Source organism: Pristiophorus japonicus, chromosome 9, assembly GCF_044704955.1.
Source record: "Pristiophorus japonicus isolate sPriJap1 chromosome 9, sPriJap1.hap1, whole genome shotgun sequence".
Taxonomy (NCBI): domain Eukaryota; kingdom Metazoa; phylum Chordata; class Chondrichthyes; family Pristiophoridae; genus Pristiophorus; species Pristiophorus japonicus.
In genome coordinates, this window is record NC_091985.1 from 114,638,064 (window position 1) to 114,656,085 (window position 18,022).

Here is an 18,022-nt window from a genome sequence, read left to right on the forward strand (position 1 = left end):
TAGGCCGTTTGGCCCTTCAAGCCTGCATCACCATTCAATAAGATCATGGCTGATCATATAGGAGCAGGGAGGTCATACTGCAGTTGTACAGGGGCTTGGTGAGGCCTCACTTGGAATATTGTATTAAGTTTTGGTCTCCTAATCTGAGGAAGGACATCCTTGCTATTAAGGGAGTCAGCGAAGGTTCACCAGACTGATTCCTGGGATGGCTGGACTAACATATGAGGAGAGACTGGATTAACTGGGCCTTTATTCACTGGAGTTTAGAAGGATGAGAGGGGATCTCATAGAAACATATAAAATTCTGACGGGACTGGACAGGTTAGATGCAGGAAGAATGTTCCCGATGTTGGGGAAGTCCAGAACCAGGGGACACAGTCTAAGGATAAGGGGTAAGCCATTTAGGACTGGGATGAGGAGAAACTTCTTCACTCAGTTGTTAACCTGTGGAATTCGCTACGCAGAGAGTTGTTGATGTCAGTTCATTGGATATATTCAAGAGGGAGTTAGATATGGCCCTTACGGCTAAAGGGATGAAGGGGTAAGGAGAGAAAGCAGGAAAGGGGTACTGAGGTGAATGATCAGCCATGATCTTATTGAATGGTGGTGCAGGCTCGAAGGGCCGAATGTCCTACTCCTGCACCTATTTTCTATGTTTCTATGTTATGCTTGAACTGTATAAATCACTGGTTAGGCCACAGCTGGAGTACTGCGTGCAGTTCTGGTCACCGCATTACAGGAAGGAAGTAATTGCACTGGAGACAGTAGAGAGGAGATTTACGAGGATGTTGCCGGGAATAGAGAATCTAAGCTATGAGGACAGATTGGATAAGCTGGGTTTATTTTCCTTGGAACAGAGGAGGCTGAGGGGAGACCTCATTGAGGTGTATAAAATTATGAGGGCCTGGATATCGTGCATAGAAAGGGCTTATTTCCCTCAGCATAGGAATCAACAACCAGGGGGTATAAATTTAAAGTAATTGGTAGATGGTGTAGAGGGGATTTGAGGGGAAATTTCTTCAAACAGAGGGTTGTGGGGGTCTGGAACTCACTGTCTGAAAGGGTGGTAGAGGCAGAAATCCTCACCACATTTAAAAAGTACTTGGATGTGCACCTGAAGTGCCATAACCTGCAGGGTTACGGACCTAGAGCTGGAAAGTGGGATTAGGCTGGATAGCCTCTTGTTGGCCGGCATGGACACGATGGGCTGAAATGGCCTCCTTCCATGCTGTAAACTTCTATGATTCTATGGTGAGTGGCGACCATAAAATAAACAACAAAATACCGCAGATGCTGAAAAATCTGGAAAAAAAGATCTGGAACGACTCAGCAGGTCAGTCTGTATCTGTGGAATAAACTTGTTATTGCTCGGGGCTGCTATCGTGGTGGAGTGAAGCAGTCGATCACTAAGATAAGCCTCTCCATTGGAACTGTTCCATTTAACATTTACTTTATTCTTTCAAATGCTGTTATCCATTTCCAGAACTGTATCTTTTTATTCCCACAGTAACAGTTAACAGAAATTTGCAACTGATCTATACAAACTGTAGTAATATCTATGTTCTAAAATAAATGCAACTGCCATATTGATATAAATATAACTAACTGCAGGTAACAACTACTCCAGCTTGAAGTCTTCTTCCCACCAGCAGCCTGTGGCCGGGCACTATCCTACCACCTGGGCTGCGCCGAGCGCACACTCCACCCCTGACCGCCGCACGACCCAGTCCCAATCCAACACCAACCTCTGCCTGGCTAAACTTGTTCTCACATTCAACAACTTTTTTTACTTCCTCCAACTTAAAGGTGTTGCTATGGGAGCCCGCATGGATCCTAGCTATGCCTGCTGTTTCGTGGGACATGAGGAACATTCTTTGTTCCAGTCTTACTCGGGTCACCTCCCTCACCTCTTTTTCCAGTACATGCCGTTGTTTATGCTCCACTCGAGCCTCCTCCCGTCTTTCCTCATCTAAGTCTATCCGCATAACCCTCTATTCCCTTCTCCCTCATATATTTGTCTAGCCTCCCCTTAAATGCATCTATACCATTTGCTTCAACCACTCCCTGTGGTAGCGATTTCCACATTCTCACCAATCTTTGGGTAAATAATTTTCTTCTGAATTCCCTATTGGATTTCTTGGTGACTATCTCACATTGATGGCCTCTAGTTATACTCTTCCCCTTCCCTTCCTCGATGGGAATAGGCTATCGACAAACATCCACTATAAGCCCACTGACTCCCACAGCTACCTGTTCTACAATTCCTCCCACCCCGCTTCCTGTGAGGACTTTATTCCATTCTCCTAGTTTCTCTGTCACATCCATTCTGACGACACCACCTTCCATACAAGTGCTTCTGATATGTCTTCCTTTTTCCTCAACTACCGTGGTTGTCATGTCACTCGAACGTGTCCGTTCCATTTCCCGCACTTCTGCTCCTACTCCTTCCCCTCTCTCCCAGAACCATGATAGGGTTCCCTTTGTCCTCACCTTTCAACCCACGAACCTTCATATTCACTGGATCATCACTTGCCATTTCCACCACCCCCAGCGTGATCCCACTACCAAACACATCTCCCTCTCCCCTTTCAGCATTCCGGTGACCCGAGACACCCTGATCCATTCCTCAATCACCTCCAATACCTTCTCCCTTTCCCACAGCACCTGCCCGTGCAAGTGCAGGAGATGCAACACCTGTGCTTTTACACCCTCACTTTCCACCGTCCAGGCCCCCAAATACTCCTTCCAAGTGAAAAAGCAACTTACTTGTACTTCTAGCAATTTAGTATACTGTTTTTGCTGATCACAATGTGGATCACAAATGCAGATTGGGTGATCGCTTTGGGAAACACCTCCATTCAGTCCGCAAGCGTGACTCTGAGCGTCCGGTCACCTGTCGCTTTAATTCTCTGCTCCTGACCTTTCCATTCTCAGCCTCTTACACTGTTCCAATGAAGCTCAATGTAAGCTCGAGGAACAGCACCATCTTTCGATTAGGTACTTTACAGCCTCCTGGACTCAGCATCGAGTTCAATAATTTCAGATCATAACCTTTGCACATGGCAGCTGTTGATGTTTCTGCCATTCCATTTACACCTTTTCTAGATTATTGTAATGTCTGTAAGCTTGTAATGTTTGTAGCTCCACACTGTGGATGTGGACGTATTGTGTACTGCAAGTGCAGAGTTAATGATTAAACAGAACCAGGCAATTCCGGAGGCTTCCGAGAGAGCTGTCTGCCACGTTAGGAGCTGTGTGTGCTGTGTTCTGTGAATATATCACATTTGGCGATTGAGATGGGATTTTTCGGATGATTTAAAGCTTAAATTTTGTTGGTGAAGGATTCCGCCAGCCGACAGAGAGACTTTGGAAGTTTCTGTCTTTGGAAAAAAGCTACAAAATCCGAGGTAAAATACAGCACACGGTGTGAACAGCTAGAGATTAAAATGGCAGCACCCATAGGTGTATTTGGACATTTGGAGGAATAGAGTCACGACCGGGAACATTTTAAAGCGTATGTGGATTGGCTAGAAATGTATTTCTCTGCAAATGACATAATCGAAGTTCCAGACAATGCAGTCCAGAACTGGGCTGTGTTGGAACGTAAGAGAGCGATCTTCTTATCAGAGGCAGGTCCGGCATTATATGACACTCTTGTAAATCTGCTTGTGCTTGACGAGCCAAAGGACACAACGCTTAAAGAGATTTTAACGAAGCTGGAACAGCACTATAAACCCAAACCGTTAGAAATTGCTGAAAGCTATCGTTTTGGGATTCGGAATCAAAAGGCCGATGAAAGTATCAGTGATTACATCGTAGCATTAAAAAAGCTATCGATGCACTGTAATTTTGGAAACTTTCAAAACCAAGCATTACGGGATCGTTTTGTTTGTGGGGTGAAAAATGATGTGATCAGAAGGAAGTTATTGACGACGGATGACTTGACTTTTGAGATTACTTGTCAGACAGCGAGGTCGATGGGCATGGCCGAACAATATTCCCGAGAATTAAATAATAATTACGGTCGTCAGTCAACCGAGGTAAATCACCTGCAGGTTCAAGATGAAAGATGGTGGGGGCCCAAAGTCTCAGAAACTGGAAATTCTAACAGAGCGTCGAAGTCGTGCTATAGGTGCCTGGGCCAACACATTGCTCAAAGTTGTCCATACGTGAAGGCAGAGTGTTTGTTCTACAGAAATATTGGGCATCTTGCAAAGACATGCCGACTGAAGGGTAAACCAGCTTTAAAAGCTATGAGTCCAGCGTTCAAAGCTATGAGTAGAAATCCAAAGAAACTACATAGCATGAAAGAACAACAACAGGACGAGGAGATGTTAGAGTTACACATCATCAGGAGCACGAGGTTAACGGACAGCGATTCGGAAAGCATCAAAATCCATATAGATGTTGCGGGATTCAAGATACCAATGGAAATTGGCATGGGTGCATCCGTGAGTGTAGTACCGGAGTCACTGTACCTTGACAAATTGCGTAATTTTCAACTGGAGAAATCCAAGATAGAGCTGCGAGGCTACTCGGGAGAGAAAATTCCTGTGGTAGGTCGTATCACCGTACCGGTGAAATATAAAGATCAATTTCAGAACTTGCCTCTAATAGTAGTGAAAGGAGACAAGCCTGCCTTACTAGGAAGAAATTGGTTGAGCTCACTGAAGCTGGATTGGAGTAAGATTTTCTGTGTGGAAGCAAGATTTTCATCAACGGATGAGGTTATCAAGCAGTATCCGAAGGTGTTCTGCGAAACAGGCAGTTCGATCCAAGGCTTCAAGGCGAGTGTCAGGGTACAGAAGGACGCTAGATCGGTTTACTACAAGCCACGTTCCGTACCATATGTGTAAATTCCTGGATTCTTTTACCTCAATCTGGTTCAGTGAAATCACTGAGTCGAATACCGATTGTGCTTTAAACAAAGCAAGCTTTTATTTAAAAAGCAAATCCCGATCGGGGACCTTATCAGACAGAAGGAATGCATCTCTGATAGATCGCACCCACTTCCTACGGACAAAGTGACGTTACATTGTAAAGGGACGACGGTTATACATTTTCGGCAAAAGATAACAAGATAGGGCTAGAGTGACATCCTAGTTCAGCCTATCCCTTTTGATCCCTCTTTCCCTTTGTCCACTCATAAGCCGACCTAAGTATGGTCTGATTTTAAACAAAGACCTTCTGTTAATGTTTCAGGTTAATAACATGATTTAATAAGACCTTGAGGTTCTTCTGCAAGCTGTGGGTTTTGTTTCAATATGTGTTAGTATTGTAACATTTTGCAGTCTCGAGTCTGAGATTTTCATGGCTATTCCTCCATGAATTCTTTGTTAGCTTATACTGTCCATATATAATTTAATGTCTGTGTACATTTAATATCCAGTTCACTTCACTGTCTATATTGCTTATACATTTTCACATATCCACATATGCACTCAGGGAAAAAGTTGAGCAAGAACTCAAAAGACTAGAGACTGAGAACATTATATGTAAGATAGATCGATGTAATTGGGCTACACCCATTGTTGTTGTACCTAAATCTGATGGTAAGGTAAGATTATGTGGTGATTATAAAGTAACTATAAACCAGGTTTTAGAGGGTAATGTCCCCAATACATTGCCGAATATAGAAGATTTGTTCACAACACTGACAGGTGGTCAGATCTTCTCAAAACTGGATTTACGAATGCCTACTTACAGCTTGAACTAGATGAGAAGTCCAAGTCATGTTTGACTATAAATGCTCATCTAGGCCTATATCAATTTAATAGGCTACCGTTTGGAGTGTTTTCCGCCCCTGCCATATTCCAAGGGGCGATGAACCAGATTTTGCAAGGTATTGAGGGGGTAGTATGTTATTTGGATGACATACTAGTTTCAGCACCAAATAGGCAAATTCATAACATATTGAATGAAGTCCTCAAATGGCTAGAGAAGCACAGAGTACGAGTGTCTGCTCGTAAGTGTGAGTTATTTAAAAAACTCAGTGGAGTACTTAGGGTACAGAGTAGACAAAGATGGTTTACATCCAACCATGGAAAAATTGGATGCAATCAGAAATGCACCCACTCCCAGGAATGTCACTAAACTTTGTTCATTCTTGGGTCTTTTGAACTATTATGGGAAGTTCTTATCAAATTTGGCTACAGTATTACATCCACTGAATGAACTTTTAAAAAAACAGGTCCATTGGAAGTGGTCAAAAGAATGCGATACAGCATTCAAGGAGTGTAAAAGCAAATTGGTAGAGAGCACCATGTTAGTTCACGATGACATATCTAAGGAGATTAAGCTAGCATGTGATGCCTCTCCGTATGGAGTTGGGACAGTAATCTCTCATGTATTAAGTAGTGGGGAGGAGAGACCAATTGCTTTTGCTTCGCGCACTCTCTGCCAGTCAGAGTAATTATGCGCAAATTGAAAAGGAAGCTTTGGCATTAATTTTTGGGGTCAAGAAGTTTCACAAATACTTGTGTGGTTGTAAGTTTACCATCATTACAGACCATAAGCCCCTAACAGCAATCCTCCATCCAAAGTCCCCAGTTCCAACATTAGCTGCAGCCCGAATGCAGGGATGGGCTTTGATTTTGTCATCATACACATATGATATTGAATACAGACGATCAGCTGATCACAGTAATGCTGATGCAATGTCTAAATTGCCTTCCCCATCACAAGTTACACCCGATAGGGAAGAAGTGTTTTATTTTTCATACATTGATGAACTGCCAGTCACAGCTGAAGAGATTGGTAGAGCAACCAAACGTGACCCAGTGATGTCAAAGGTGTATGAGTATATTGCAAATGGATGGCCAAACCAGGTAACAGACAAAGATACACATCCATTCTTCATTCATAGGAATGAATTATCAGTAGATAAAGATTGTATCATGTGGGGTGCAAGAGTGGTTATACCAAATAAATTCAGGTCCAAATTATTAGGAGACCTCCATGACCAGCACCTGGGAATGTGCTTGACCAAGAGTTTTGCACGCAGTTATTTATGGTGGCCAGGTCTTGATAAAAATATAGAGTACATCGTGAGTCAGTGTACGACATGTCAATCGGTAAGCAAGCAACCACCACCAGTACCATTACAGCCATGGAAATGGCCTCCCAAGGTGTGGCAAAGGCTACATATTGATTTTGCTGAGTTAGAAGGACAACAATTGTTCATTATGATTGATAGCTATTCAAAGTGGGTTGAGGTGTTTCCAATGTGGAAAATAACAACAAGTAAAACATTGGACATTTTACAAAAATTATTTTCTTCATTTGGCCTCCCTGAAGAAATTGTTTCGGATAATGGACCACAATTTCGTTCAGAAGAATTTGCACAATTCACGAGCAAAAATGGTGTGAAACATACCAAGGTTCCACCGTACCATCCTGCTTCGAATGGTGCAGCAGAGTGCATTGTACAAATTGTAAAATGTGCCCTCAAAAAACAAATGTTAGATCCAAATCCAAGGAAACGACAGTTGTCATTGGATCACAAATTGGCTAATTTTTTGATTACATATCAAAATACTCCTCATACAACTACTGGTAGAACACCAGCAGAGTTGTTTCTCAAACGACAGCCTCGAACCAGATTCTCGCTGATAAAGCCAAATTTGGCACGGTTCGTAGAAGAGACACAATTAAGACAGAAAGAGAATCATGATAAAGGTAGAGTAAAAGAGAGAAGTGTGAAATTAAACCAGAAGGTGAGAGTGTAGAACCATCACCATAAATGGGTAAAGTGGTTACCAGAAAGAGTGGTGAAGATATGTGGTCCTCGCACATATTTGGTAAAGATGTTTGATAATGGACAGGTTAGGTTTGTTCATATTGATCATATTTTACCTACAGACAAGGAAGGAGTTGAAGGTGGGAATGATTCAATTATTTCTGACTCATCGGGTAGTTTTGATATACCAGTCGCAAATCCTAAATCCAATGTACTGGAAACAAATCCAGGAGAGAATCAGAATGAAAGTCTGAGTCTGAGTCAGGAAAACAAAGAGCCTGAAGTTAGAGTGAGTTCAAATGAAAATCAAGGAAATTCCGTGGAGGAAAACGTTCCTCAGGATGAGCCTCGAATGAGTTTAGATTCGACACCATGTTTGGAAGGCTCTGTTCGAGAGTGAAGGTATCCTCTTCGAAACAGAAAACAAGTGGTAACGTTAAATTTGTAAATATGGAAAAAAAGTACGTTTATATCCTGTGTTATGTATAAACATGAAGGTTATGTATGATGTTTGTTATGATGGCTTCTTCATTAAGGAGGGAGAAGTGTAATGTCTGTAAGCTTGTAATGTTTGTAGCTCCACACTGTAGATATGGACGTATTGTGTACTGCAAGTGCAGAGTTAATGATTAAACAGAACCAGGCAGATTCCGGAGGAGCTGTGTGTGCTGGGTTCTGTGAATATATCACAATTATCATCTGTTTCTTTACTTGTCCCATTACCATCTCGTTTTGCTTTGTGCAATCAGACCTTTTGTCATGTAATTACTCCTACCTTCCACCTTATCACAGACCGTCCCTTTTGTTCTTTCCTCCCCTCCTCCTATTTCTGTCTCTGCTCTTGCTTAAAATCTGTACATCACTAACTTTTTGCAGTTCTGACGAAGCGTCATGGACCTGGGCCGTTAACTCTGTTTCTCTCTCTACAGATGCTGCCTGACCTGCTGAGGATTTCCAGCACTTTCTGTTTTTATTTGAACCCTGTCCCTTGTCGACATCCGGGTATTTCTTCCGTTGCCGGGGAGACGCGCGAGCGTGGAAGGAGCGGTTGGAAAATGGACGAATATCAGGGCGGAGAGGAGGTGAGGGAGGCACGGGGATAAAAATATAGCGGGTCCGGGGAGGCAGGGCCAAGTAACACTCAGAAGCCGGTCGGGTGGTCCCGGGATCTTTGTTCCCGTTTTCGTGTCGCCGGCGACCTCTGCTAGCGGCGAGGCCTCGGAAAGAGGCTCGTTGTCTGGCCGCCGCTGTCAATCGTAAAATACCGTTCCGTCGGTCAGTTCAGCCGGGGGCAGAGAGGATCCCCTGGCTGTGGAGCACGCCCACCCCGGGGGGGGACCTGATCTACCCCCACCCCGGGGACAGAGCTGTGGAGTGTGATGTTCGGGTTCACCGACTCTCGGAAGGGCCCCGCCCTGCTTACTCCCTGTTTTCATCTCTGCAGGGTGATGTGTCCCTGTATGTTTACCGAGCCTGTGTCATGTTATTGTTGTACCAGATTTCTGTGATGCCTATACTGTAGCGTCTCTCTCCAGCAGATTTATGTGATGCCTATTACCCTGAACCATATATTGTTGGTGATAAGACCATAGGAAGGATCCAAAGGAGCCAGCTGTGTGAAATATTTTGTTTTTATTCCTAATTGCTGGCAGTAGTGCATCCAAGTCAGGGGAAAAATACATTTTGTAGCAACTGTAGGTTTCTGCAGCATTAAGGCGGAGATCAATGTGTTCAGCATCTCAACATCATGATTTAATAAGCCATCCGTTTAGAGAAAGGGGCTGGGCTGATAGCCACTTAAATGGATTTCAATGCAACTACGATTGATGGTATGATAATCTTCTCTCTGGTGCCTGTAACATTTCTGCAGGTTGAGGCAGCAACAACTTGTATTTATATAGCGCCTTTAACATAGTAAAACTTCCCAAGGCAATTCGCTGGTGTGATATCAAACAAAATTTAATACCGAACCACAAAAAGAGATAACAAAAAACTTGGTCAAAAAGGTAGGTTTTAAGGAGCATCTTAAAGGATAAAGTCAAAGGTAGAGAGGTGGAAAGGTTTAGGGAGAGAATTTCAGATCTTCGGGCCCAGGCAGCTGAAGGCACAGTTGCCCAGGCGAAGGAATTCAGGGATGCTCAAGAGGCCAGAATTGGAGGAATGCAAAGTTCTCGGAGGGTTGTGGGGCTGGATCAAGTTACAGAGATAGGGAGGGATTTGAAAACTGAGGTGAGAATTTTTAAATTGAGGCGTTGCTGGACCGGGAGTCAATATAGGCTAGTGAGTTCAGGGGTGATTCCTTCCAACTTCAGTTCTGCTAAGAGCAGAGACTGGTGCCTGAAGCTTGGCACTTTCAATGGCCCCTTGGGTGTGCATTAGCCTTTATCTTCCCTTGTTTATCTCCTTCCCCTTTTTGTGGTGACATTAGGCAACATTCGATGACTCTGCAAAACATTTATTGATATAAATTCATCACACGCAAAGTACAGGGTTGGGATAACAGGATCTTCATTCTGAGAGGCTCGGACCGGTTGAAATAGTGCTTAAACTGCTCCTGCCTGTGACCCTGTCCCTGTGTGCTGCTGTGGGTGAGAATGTGTCTATTTGGTGGGTATGCCAGGGTGTGTCTAGTTCAATGGCAATGCAGCTTCACACAGTTTCGTCTACGAATGTATAATTTACAACTGAAAGTCACACCCAGTTGTTAATTCCAGTATCCGCTCCAGCTACTTAAACCATTCTCTGTTTGTGCTGTTTGTATCGGAGTGCTGTAACCAGCTCAATGTGTTAATTCCAAATTTGTTGCGGAGGTGCGGCGAATGAGGATACGAGGCCCAGGGGCAGCACAAGCCTGCGCACATTGCGATATGTGTACGCACTAGATCCGTGCAGCAGAGCAGGATTACAGTTGTCTTGGTTAACCCCTGCCACTGGATAAAGGCCAAGCTCTGTCAAGCCTGTGTGGTGGCTGGTGTGCAATGGTCATCACACGTTAAAAAAAATCCACCCACAGGCATTTTCCACTCCGTCAATTGGAGTTCAGGACTGGAACATCAGGTCCATCATTGAAACATCTGTGAACTCGTGGAAGCAAGTCATCCTTGTTCGAGGGACCGCCTGTGATGATGATGGACCATAGAGTCTCTCTCCCAACAGATTTCTGTGATGCCTATACCATATAGTCTCCAGCAGATTTCTGAGAGACCTTTACTGTACCATAGTCTCTCTCCAACAGATTTCCGTGATACCTATACCAGTCTCTCTCCAGCAGATTTATGTGATGACTAAATGCATGGCAGATGCAGTATAATGTGGATAAATGTGAGGTTATCCATTTTGGGGGCAAAAACACGAAGGCAGAATATTATCTGAATGGAGGCAGATTAGGAAAAGGGGAGGTGCAACGAGACCTGGGTGTCATGGTTCATCAGTCATTGAAAGGTGGCATGCAGGTACAGCAGGCGGTGAAGAAGGCAAATGGTATGTTGGCCTTCATAGCTAGGGGATTTGAGTATAGGAGCAGGGAGGTCTTACTGCAGTTGTACAGGGCCTTAATGAGGCCTCATCTGGAATAGTGTTCAGTTTTGGTCTCCTAATCTGAGGAAGGATGTTCTTGCTATTGAGGGAGTGCAGTGAAGGTTCACCAGACTGATTCCAGGGATGTCTGAACTGTCATATGAGGAGAAACTGGATCAACTGGGCCTTTATTCACTGGAGTTTAGAAGGATGAGAGGGGATCTCATAGAAACGTATAAGATTCTGACGGGACTGGACAGGTTAGATGCAGGAAGAATGTTCCTGATGTTGGGGCAGTCCAGAACCAGGGGACAGAGTCTTAGAATAAGATGAGGAGAAACTTCTTCACTGAGAGAATTGTTAACCTGTGGAATTCCCTGCCGCAGAGAGTTGTTGATGCCAGTTCATTGGATATATTCAAGAGGGAGTTAGATATGGCCCTTATGGCTAAGGGGATCAAGGGGTATGGAGAGAAAGCAGGAAAGGGGTACTGAAGGAATGATCAGCCACGATCTTATTGAATGGCGGTGCAGGTTCGAAGGGCCGAATGGCCTACTCCTGCACCTATTTTCTATGTTTCTATACTATAGAGTCTCTTTCCAACAGATTTCTGTGATATCCACACCATAGATTCTCCAGCAGATTTTTGAGACCTTACCATAAGAGTCTCTCCAGCAGATTTTTGTGATGCCTATACCATATAGTCTCTCTCTCCAGCAGATTTCTGCAATACCTACATCATACTCTCCCCAGCAGATTTCTGATACCTATGCCGTAGAGTCTCCAGCAACCATTTGGTTGTTATTTTTAGCATAAACTATGAGAAAATCTATATTGTCTGTTGGCAGCCGCTTGTGGTGCTGCCATGCCTCTTCGCAAGTCCTGACTGCACAGTGAATAAATCTCTTATAATGTAATACTGCTTTAAAAAATATCAAGACCAAAACTAACCTGTATCTTGTTTTCCTCTTCAGACTGCGTTTATTGTTGATGAAATAAGTGGCATTATTAAAGAGGTAAGACATTATGTAGAATAATTTAAATCTATTTAAATTCTCAACAAATAGCTGTTGAAACTCATCAATTTTCTATTCTTTGCAGTCAATAGAGGCTGCAATTGGTGGAAATGTGTATCAGCCTAGCAGAGTTAACCAGTGGACAACAAGTGTGGTGGAATTGTGTCTGAGTCAGCTCACAAAACTGGGCAAACCCTTCAAGTATATTGGTAAGTGTTGCAAATGGTTGGATGATTGAGGTAATAAGTTTTCATATTCAGTACTTGAAGCTCTGATGTAATTTTACATCTTGTCTGCGATGCAGTCTTACAATGCAGCCTTTGTGTTGCTGATGTGCCATGTGATCTGCATGGATTGGTTGACTTTTGAGGGACAACCATTTTACACTAATGTATTGCAAAAATGCAGCATAGTGTTCCAGTCTTGTGCCATTTAAAAAAAAAAATAATCTTTCCCCCTCCCCCCAAAAATTTGCTTCTTGTGCTGATGTGGATTGAGAACTGGTTGTCAGACAGGAAGCAAAGAGTAGGAGTAAACGGGTACTTTTCAGAATGGCAGGCAGTGACTAGTGGGGTGCCGCAAGGTTCTGTGCTGGGGCCCCAGCTGTTTACATTGTACATTAATGATTTAGACAAGGGGATTAAATGCAGTATCTCCAAATTTGCGGATGACACTAAGTTGGGTGGCAGTGTGAGCTGCGAGGAGGATGCTATTAGGCTGCAGAGTGACTTGGATAGGTTAGGTGAGTGGGCAAATGCATGGCAGATGAAGTATAATGTGGATAAATGTGAGTTTATCCACTTTGGTGGTAAAAACAGAGAGACAGACTATTATCTGAATGGTGACAGATTAGGAAAAGGGGAGGTGCAACGAGACCTGGGTGTCATGGTACATCAGTCATTGAAGGTTGACATGCAGGTACAGCAGGCGGTTAAGAAAGCAAATGGCATGTTGGCCTTCATAGCGAGGGGATTTGAGTACAGGGGCAGGGAGGTGTTGCTACAGTTGTACAGGGCATTGGTGAGGCCACACCTGGAGTATTGTGTACAGTTTTGGTCTCCTAACCTGAGGAAGGACATTCTTGCTATTAAGGGAGTGCAGCGAAGGTTCACCAGACTGATTCCCGGGATGGCGGGACTGACCTATCAAGAAAGACTGGATCAACTGGGCTTGTATTCACTGGAGTTCAGAAGAATGAGAGGGGACCTCATAGAAACGTTTAAAATTCTGATGGGTTTAGACAGATTAGATGCAGGAAGAATGTTCTCAATATTGGGGAAGTCCAGAACCAGGGGTCACAGTCTAAGGATAAGGGGTAAGCCATTTAGGACCGAGATGAGGAGAAACTTCTTCACCCAGAGAGTGGTGAACCTGTGGAATTCTCTACCACAGAAAGTTGTTGAGGCCAATTCACTAAATATATTCAAAAAAGAGTTAGATGTAGTCCTTACTACTAAGGGGATCAAGGGGTATGGTGAGAAAGCAGGAATGGGGTACTGAAGTTGCATGTTCAGCCATGAACTCATTGAATGGCGGTGCAGGCTAGAAGGGCCGAATGGCCTACTCCTGCACCTATTTTCTATGTTTCTAAGTAGCAGACCAAGAAAAAAAGATGTTATCAACTCCGAGTGATGCATATATTTTTGGCAGACAGCTATTACAAGTTACAAGAGATAAAGTAGAATAGGAAATCTGTGACTGGCCCAATGGATGGAAATAGCCTTAGCTGCTCTAGTCTGTGTTCCTAAGGACATTGAGTTATATTGATGTGGGGGAGCAGGGGATTAGATATCTGGTGATGCATCATGAGTCATCATGGTCTCCTAAAGATTAGTTGATTTCTTAAGACCTTTTTCCTAAAACTGGCCAATGTTTATTTCTCTCTTTTCCTCCCCCAGGAATTAGCATTCCTGGCAATTGGGGAGGGCATTGCACTAGGTAACAATCCCATAGATAGGATGAGCATTGAGCGGACTTGCCTTCTCCTTCTGTTCATTTCAAAGTATCTTAAATTACCACTTTTAGCCAGTTAGTTTTTTGTTTTCCATGCTCTGCAAATATAAAGTACAGTACTTCTGTGGCAGAAAATTTATATTGGCAATGGCTTATACCTCTTAGCACTTGGTGAAAATTTCCACGTCCTGAATGGTTTATGCACAGGAAAACCTCTAAACATTCAAAATGTGAAGCAGGCAAATATCCAAGTGAGTCCTATAATCATAAATTACAGTACAGGAGGACATGCAGCCCATCGTATCTGTGCCAGTGCTAACTCTACAACTGGAGCCATCTACGCTAATCCTCTTCCATTGTCCTGTCTCAATAATTTTAACATTTTTACTTGCAAATATGTTGCTTTACCACATGTTTTATCCACCGTTTATTAACTCTAAGCATTAAAGTTAGTTGGAAAGATGTTACAATTGTGCCAATAGAAATGTAATTGGTAACTGTGATGGTGTGTTGGGACTGCTCCAAAAGCATGTGACCAATATGGCTACGATGGATGTTAACCCATTTAATTTGTATTTGACTTCAGTGACCTCTGTAATAATGCAGAAGAATGGAGCTGGTCTGCACACAGCAAGTTCCTGTTTCTGGGATAATTCTGCTGATGGTGAGTTTTGTACCGAGTACTACATTTGTAAATCTGCGATAATGGGACCTTCTGTTTGCCTGCTTAACAACAATCTTTACACTCCAAAAAAGGATTCTTTGAGATATTTTAACATAAGGTGCTGTATAAATGCAAGTATTATGTGCTTCCTCTTTCCTTGTTTCTCCTCCAACACACTGACTAGTCAGAATGTTAAGCCCATTGAACTGTATTTGAAGTGCAGCAGCCAGTAGAACTGTAACCAGTGTCTTCAAGACCATTAGTTAAGTTAGATAAATTCAATCTTGTCATTGCATAAATGTAGTTATAAGATCTCTCATATTTCTAGCCTCATGGGCAACTACACAAAGCAATTTTATGAATGAAAAAATTCATTCAAAATTGTTTTGAGGATTGGTCATGGTCAGGGCTCTGTTGTGTGGTTATTAAATAAGTCAAATCCATTTCTATTATATGCTGGTCTGAAATTACTAGCATTTTGATCACAGTCCACAGTATTATCGATTTTATAATTACTGTACTGAATGAGTTAAACTCTGTTTTTATTACATGGGATTACAGGATTAATCCCAGTGTTCTGAGCCTCATTCTACAATTGCGTACTTTTGTATGGAAACTATACAGCAGTGACCTTGGTCTTGATATCCAATATGTTCCAATATGTTGTGATGAGATATGATATCCTTTCTTGATGCCATTTATTAAATCATTAGAATGTGGGGTGAAGTTGTAATACATAGGAAAAAAGTTCAATGCCCCAAGTGCTTGTAGGATGAGAGGCTGAGCTAACCACCAGTTGCTTGCCTGCAGAACTGGGCTGAATGTGGAGGAAGAGCAAACCCAGGATCACCTCTCGATTTGGATGGTGGCAAGCCCAAGAGTTAAATCTAGACAGACTCCTTTCTGGGACTGCTACATGATGTACTTGGAAAGAGAAAAATAAAAACTCATACATGTAAAATGTCTAGAGTACATTGTTTAGTTATTTAAATTGTATGTACTTATGTTCCTTCTGTTGAAAGGATTCTTACCCCACTCTCTTACCTACTTTCAGGGAGCTGCACTGTGAGATGGGAGAATAAGACCATGTATTGTATAGTCAGTGTCTTTGGGCTAGGCATCTGAAACCTAAACTGCTGCCAGACTTCATCCTCAACCTTTTCTATCTGCTACTCAAAGACCATGACTGTGAAGCATTTCCTTGCTGCCTTTATTATTACAAAATACCCTTGCTAAACTTGAACAGTGCAGTATCTAGCCTACAGTATTGTTTTGGTGCAAAGGTCTTTAGTTTTGACCTAGCATTGGTTTAATCTATACTGCTAAGAAAAAGTAAGCCAGTTCAAATAACATTAGTGTTTTCATGTAAAAGTTGTTTGTGTTGAAGTTTTTAAATAAATGTGGAATGTTTAACTTGCACCTTGTTTTCATTGTAGTGTTGAATATAAATCTGTGCCCTACCTTAAACTTGGGCTACTTGTAATCTGGGTTGTTGGAAATTGCCTTGTTTTCTGGCATAATAACTACACAAAAAATCTTTGAATACTGAGAATTGTGAACCTGTGGAATTCTCTACCACAGAAAGTTGTAGAGGCCAGTTCGTTAGATATATTCAAAAGAGAGTTAGATGTGGCCCTTACAGCTAAAGGGATCAAGGGGTATGGAGAGAAAGCAGGAGTGGGGTACTGAAGTTGCATGGTAGTTCAAGTTCGAAGAACCAAATGGCCTACTCTTGCACCTATTTTCTATGAAAGACGGTCTCGCATAGGTCAGCCACAATACAGCATGTTCTTAACTAGTGGAATTAGTGCACTTTAAGGTTTAGATGTGTGGCTGTAATCTATAACCTAGTGATAAATACTTCACTGCAATTGTAACCATTCACAATTTCATTCTTTGGAGTTGAAGGAGTTAGTTGCCTGTCCAAGTTCAATCAAATTTTTCTATGGGAAGTCCTATATTAACAAGGGTGAGACATCGACTGATTGCTTATACACTATAGCGGTTACTGATTATGTCTTGTAGAATATTTACCAACCGATAGTCCTGTAGTCTTCACTGACTGTAATTTTCAGGTCTGCTATGTCAGATGAACACCAGCTTTGACAGGTTGAAAAAAAAATCCTAATTTATGATTTAGGCCTGATACTCTACCTTGTGATATCTGCCATTTGTATGTCCTGAAATCTGACTAAAGGTGGATAATCCTGGTGTTAAATATTCCTGTTTAGACCCACACCAGCAGTTGGGCTGATCTCACCTGGACTAGTACTGTCATCAGAAGTCTGCTGCTTGTGAGAAAAAAAGGGAAATGTCTGTATCCAAACGGAGCACTTAAAACTAGGAGTGTCCCAAGTACATGGGCTACTTAGGTTCACATTTAAAATCCCTGTTTCCATTAATGCGCTTTGCTCTTGAGCTTCTGATATGAACAGATTCTGATTTTAAATTTATCCAATGATGTAACAGTATAAAGAACTGCCCTTTCCAATTTTCCACACAAATGCAAGTAGGACCAAGTTACCTGGACTTCGCGCCTTCAATTTCCAGGAACTGCATGTGGCACACAGGTCATTGTTTGGAGGTTAATTAGTGCAGTGGCCGAGAGTTTAAACTAATTTGGCAGGGGGAGGGGCACCAGGATGCAGCAGCAGAGGACAGACAAGGTGCATAGAAATCTAGGTGGGACAAACAGCAACAGAACAAAGAATAGCTTAGAAAAAACAGGTAAGTTTCCTTTGCTTTATTTACAATTTGGGTATTTATTGTTTGTGCCCCTTTTTAAAAAGGGGGCACTTTTGTTATGTTCATTTTATTTTCATAGAATCGTAAGAACTTGCAGCACAGAAGGAGATCATTTAGCCTGTCGTGCCTGGTCTGGCTCTTTGAACGAGCAGTTGTGCTTAGTCCCAACATCCCATCTTTCTATCTGTGTAACCCTGTAAGTTCTTCATCAAGTACCTGTCCAACTTCCTTTTTTAAAATTATTTTTGGAATGAGCTTCCACCACCTTTTCAGGTGGAGCGTTCTGGATCCTGCCAACACAGAGTGAAAAAAATTCTCCTCTCCCCTCTAGATCTTTTGCCAATGATTTTAAATCTATGACCCCTGGTTATTGACTCACTCACTGGCCAG

At 42.6% G+C, this 18,022-nt stretch overlaps 2 protein-coding genes across 4 annotated transcripts in view; one reads left to right on the forward strand and one right to left on the reverse strand.

Moving 5' to 3' along the window:
- Positions 1-8,749, reverse strand: part of sytl3 (synaptotagmin-like 3) — a 266,722-nt gene extending 257,973 nt beyond the window's left edge. Inside the window, exon 1 of one of the 2 annotated variants that reach the window (XM_070889705.1) lies at positions 8,606-8,749. The gene's annotated coding sequence lies outside the window, so the exon portion shown is untranslated. Of the gene's footprint in view, positions 1-8,513 lie in introns of both variants that reach the window. The other variant, XM_070889706.1, reaches the window with a different exon arrangement.
- Positions 8,685-16,306, forward strand: LOC139273174 (dynein light chain Tctex-type 1-like). Of its 2 annotated transcripts, none has more exons than XM_070889707.1 (5): positions 8,685-8,820; positions 12,229-12,270; positions 12,356-12,479; positions 14,810-14,887; positions 15,942-16,306. In XM_070889707.1, exons 1-5 carry the CDS (start codon positions 8,794-8,796, stop codon positions 16,010-16,012), a joined length of 342 nt encoding a protein of 113 aa, XP_070745808.1. In that variant the 5' UTR covers positions 8,685-8,793; the 3' UTR covers positions 16,013-16,306. The 2 variants fall into 2 exon arrangements, with proteins under 2 accessions (XP_070745808.1, XP_070745809.1); XM_070889708.1 differs by lacking the exon at positions 15,942-16,306 and adding an exon at positions 15,698-15,914 and having other exon boundaries at positions 8,686-8,820.
- Positions 16,307-18,022: the final 1,716 nt, after the last annotated feature.

What these genes read in the sequence shown, in the direction of transcription:
- LOC139273174 (XM_070889707.1), top strand. Translation starts at nt 8,794, where the DNA reads ATGGACGAATATCAGGGCGGAGAGGAG. An exon ending in TAAGTGGCATTATTAAAGAG is followed by an intron (nt 12,271 to 12,355) that starts GTAAGACATTAT and finishes TATTCTTTGCAG; the next exon opens with TCAATAGAGGCTGCAATTGG. An exon ending in CTGGGATAATTCTGCTGATG is followed by an intron (nt 14,888 to 15,941) that starts GTGAGTTTTGTA and finishes ACCTACTTTCAG; the next exon opens with GGAGCTGCACTGTGAGATGG.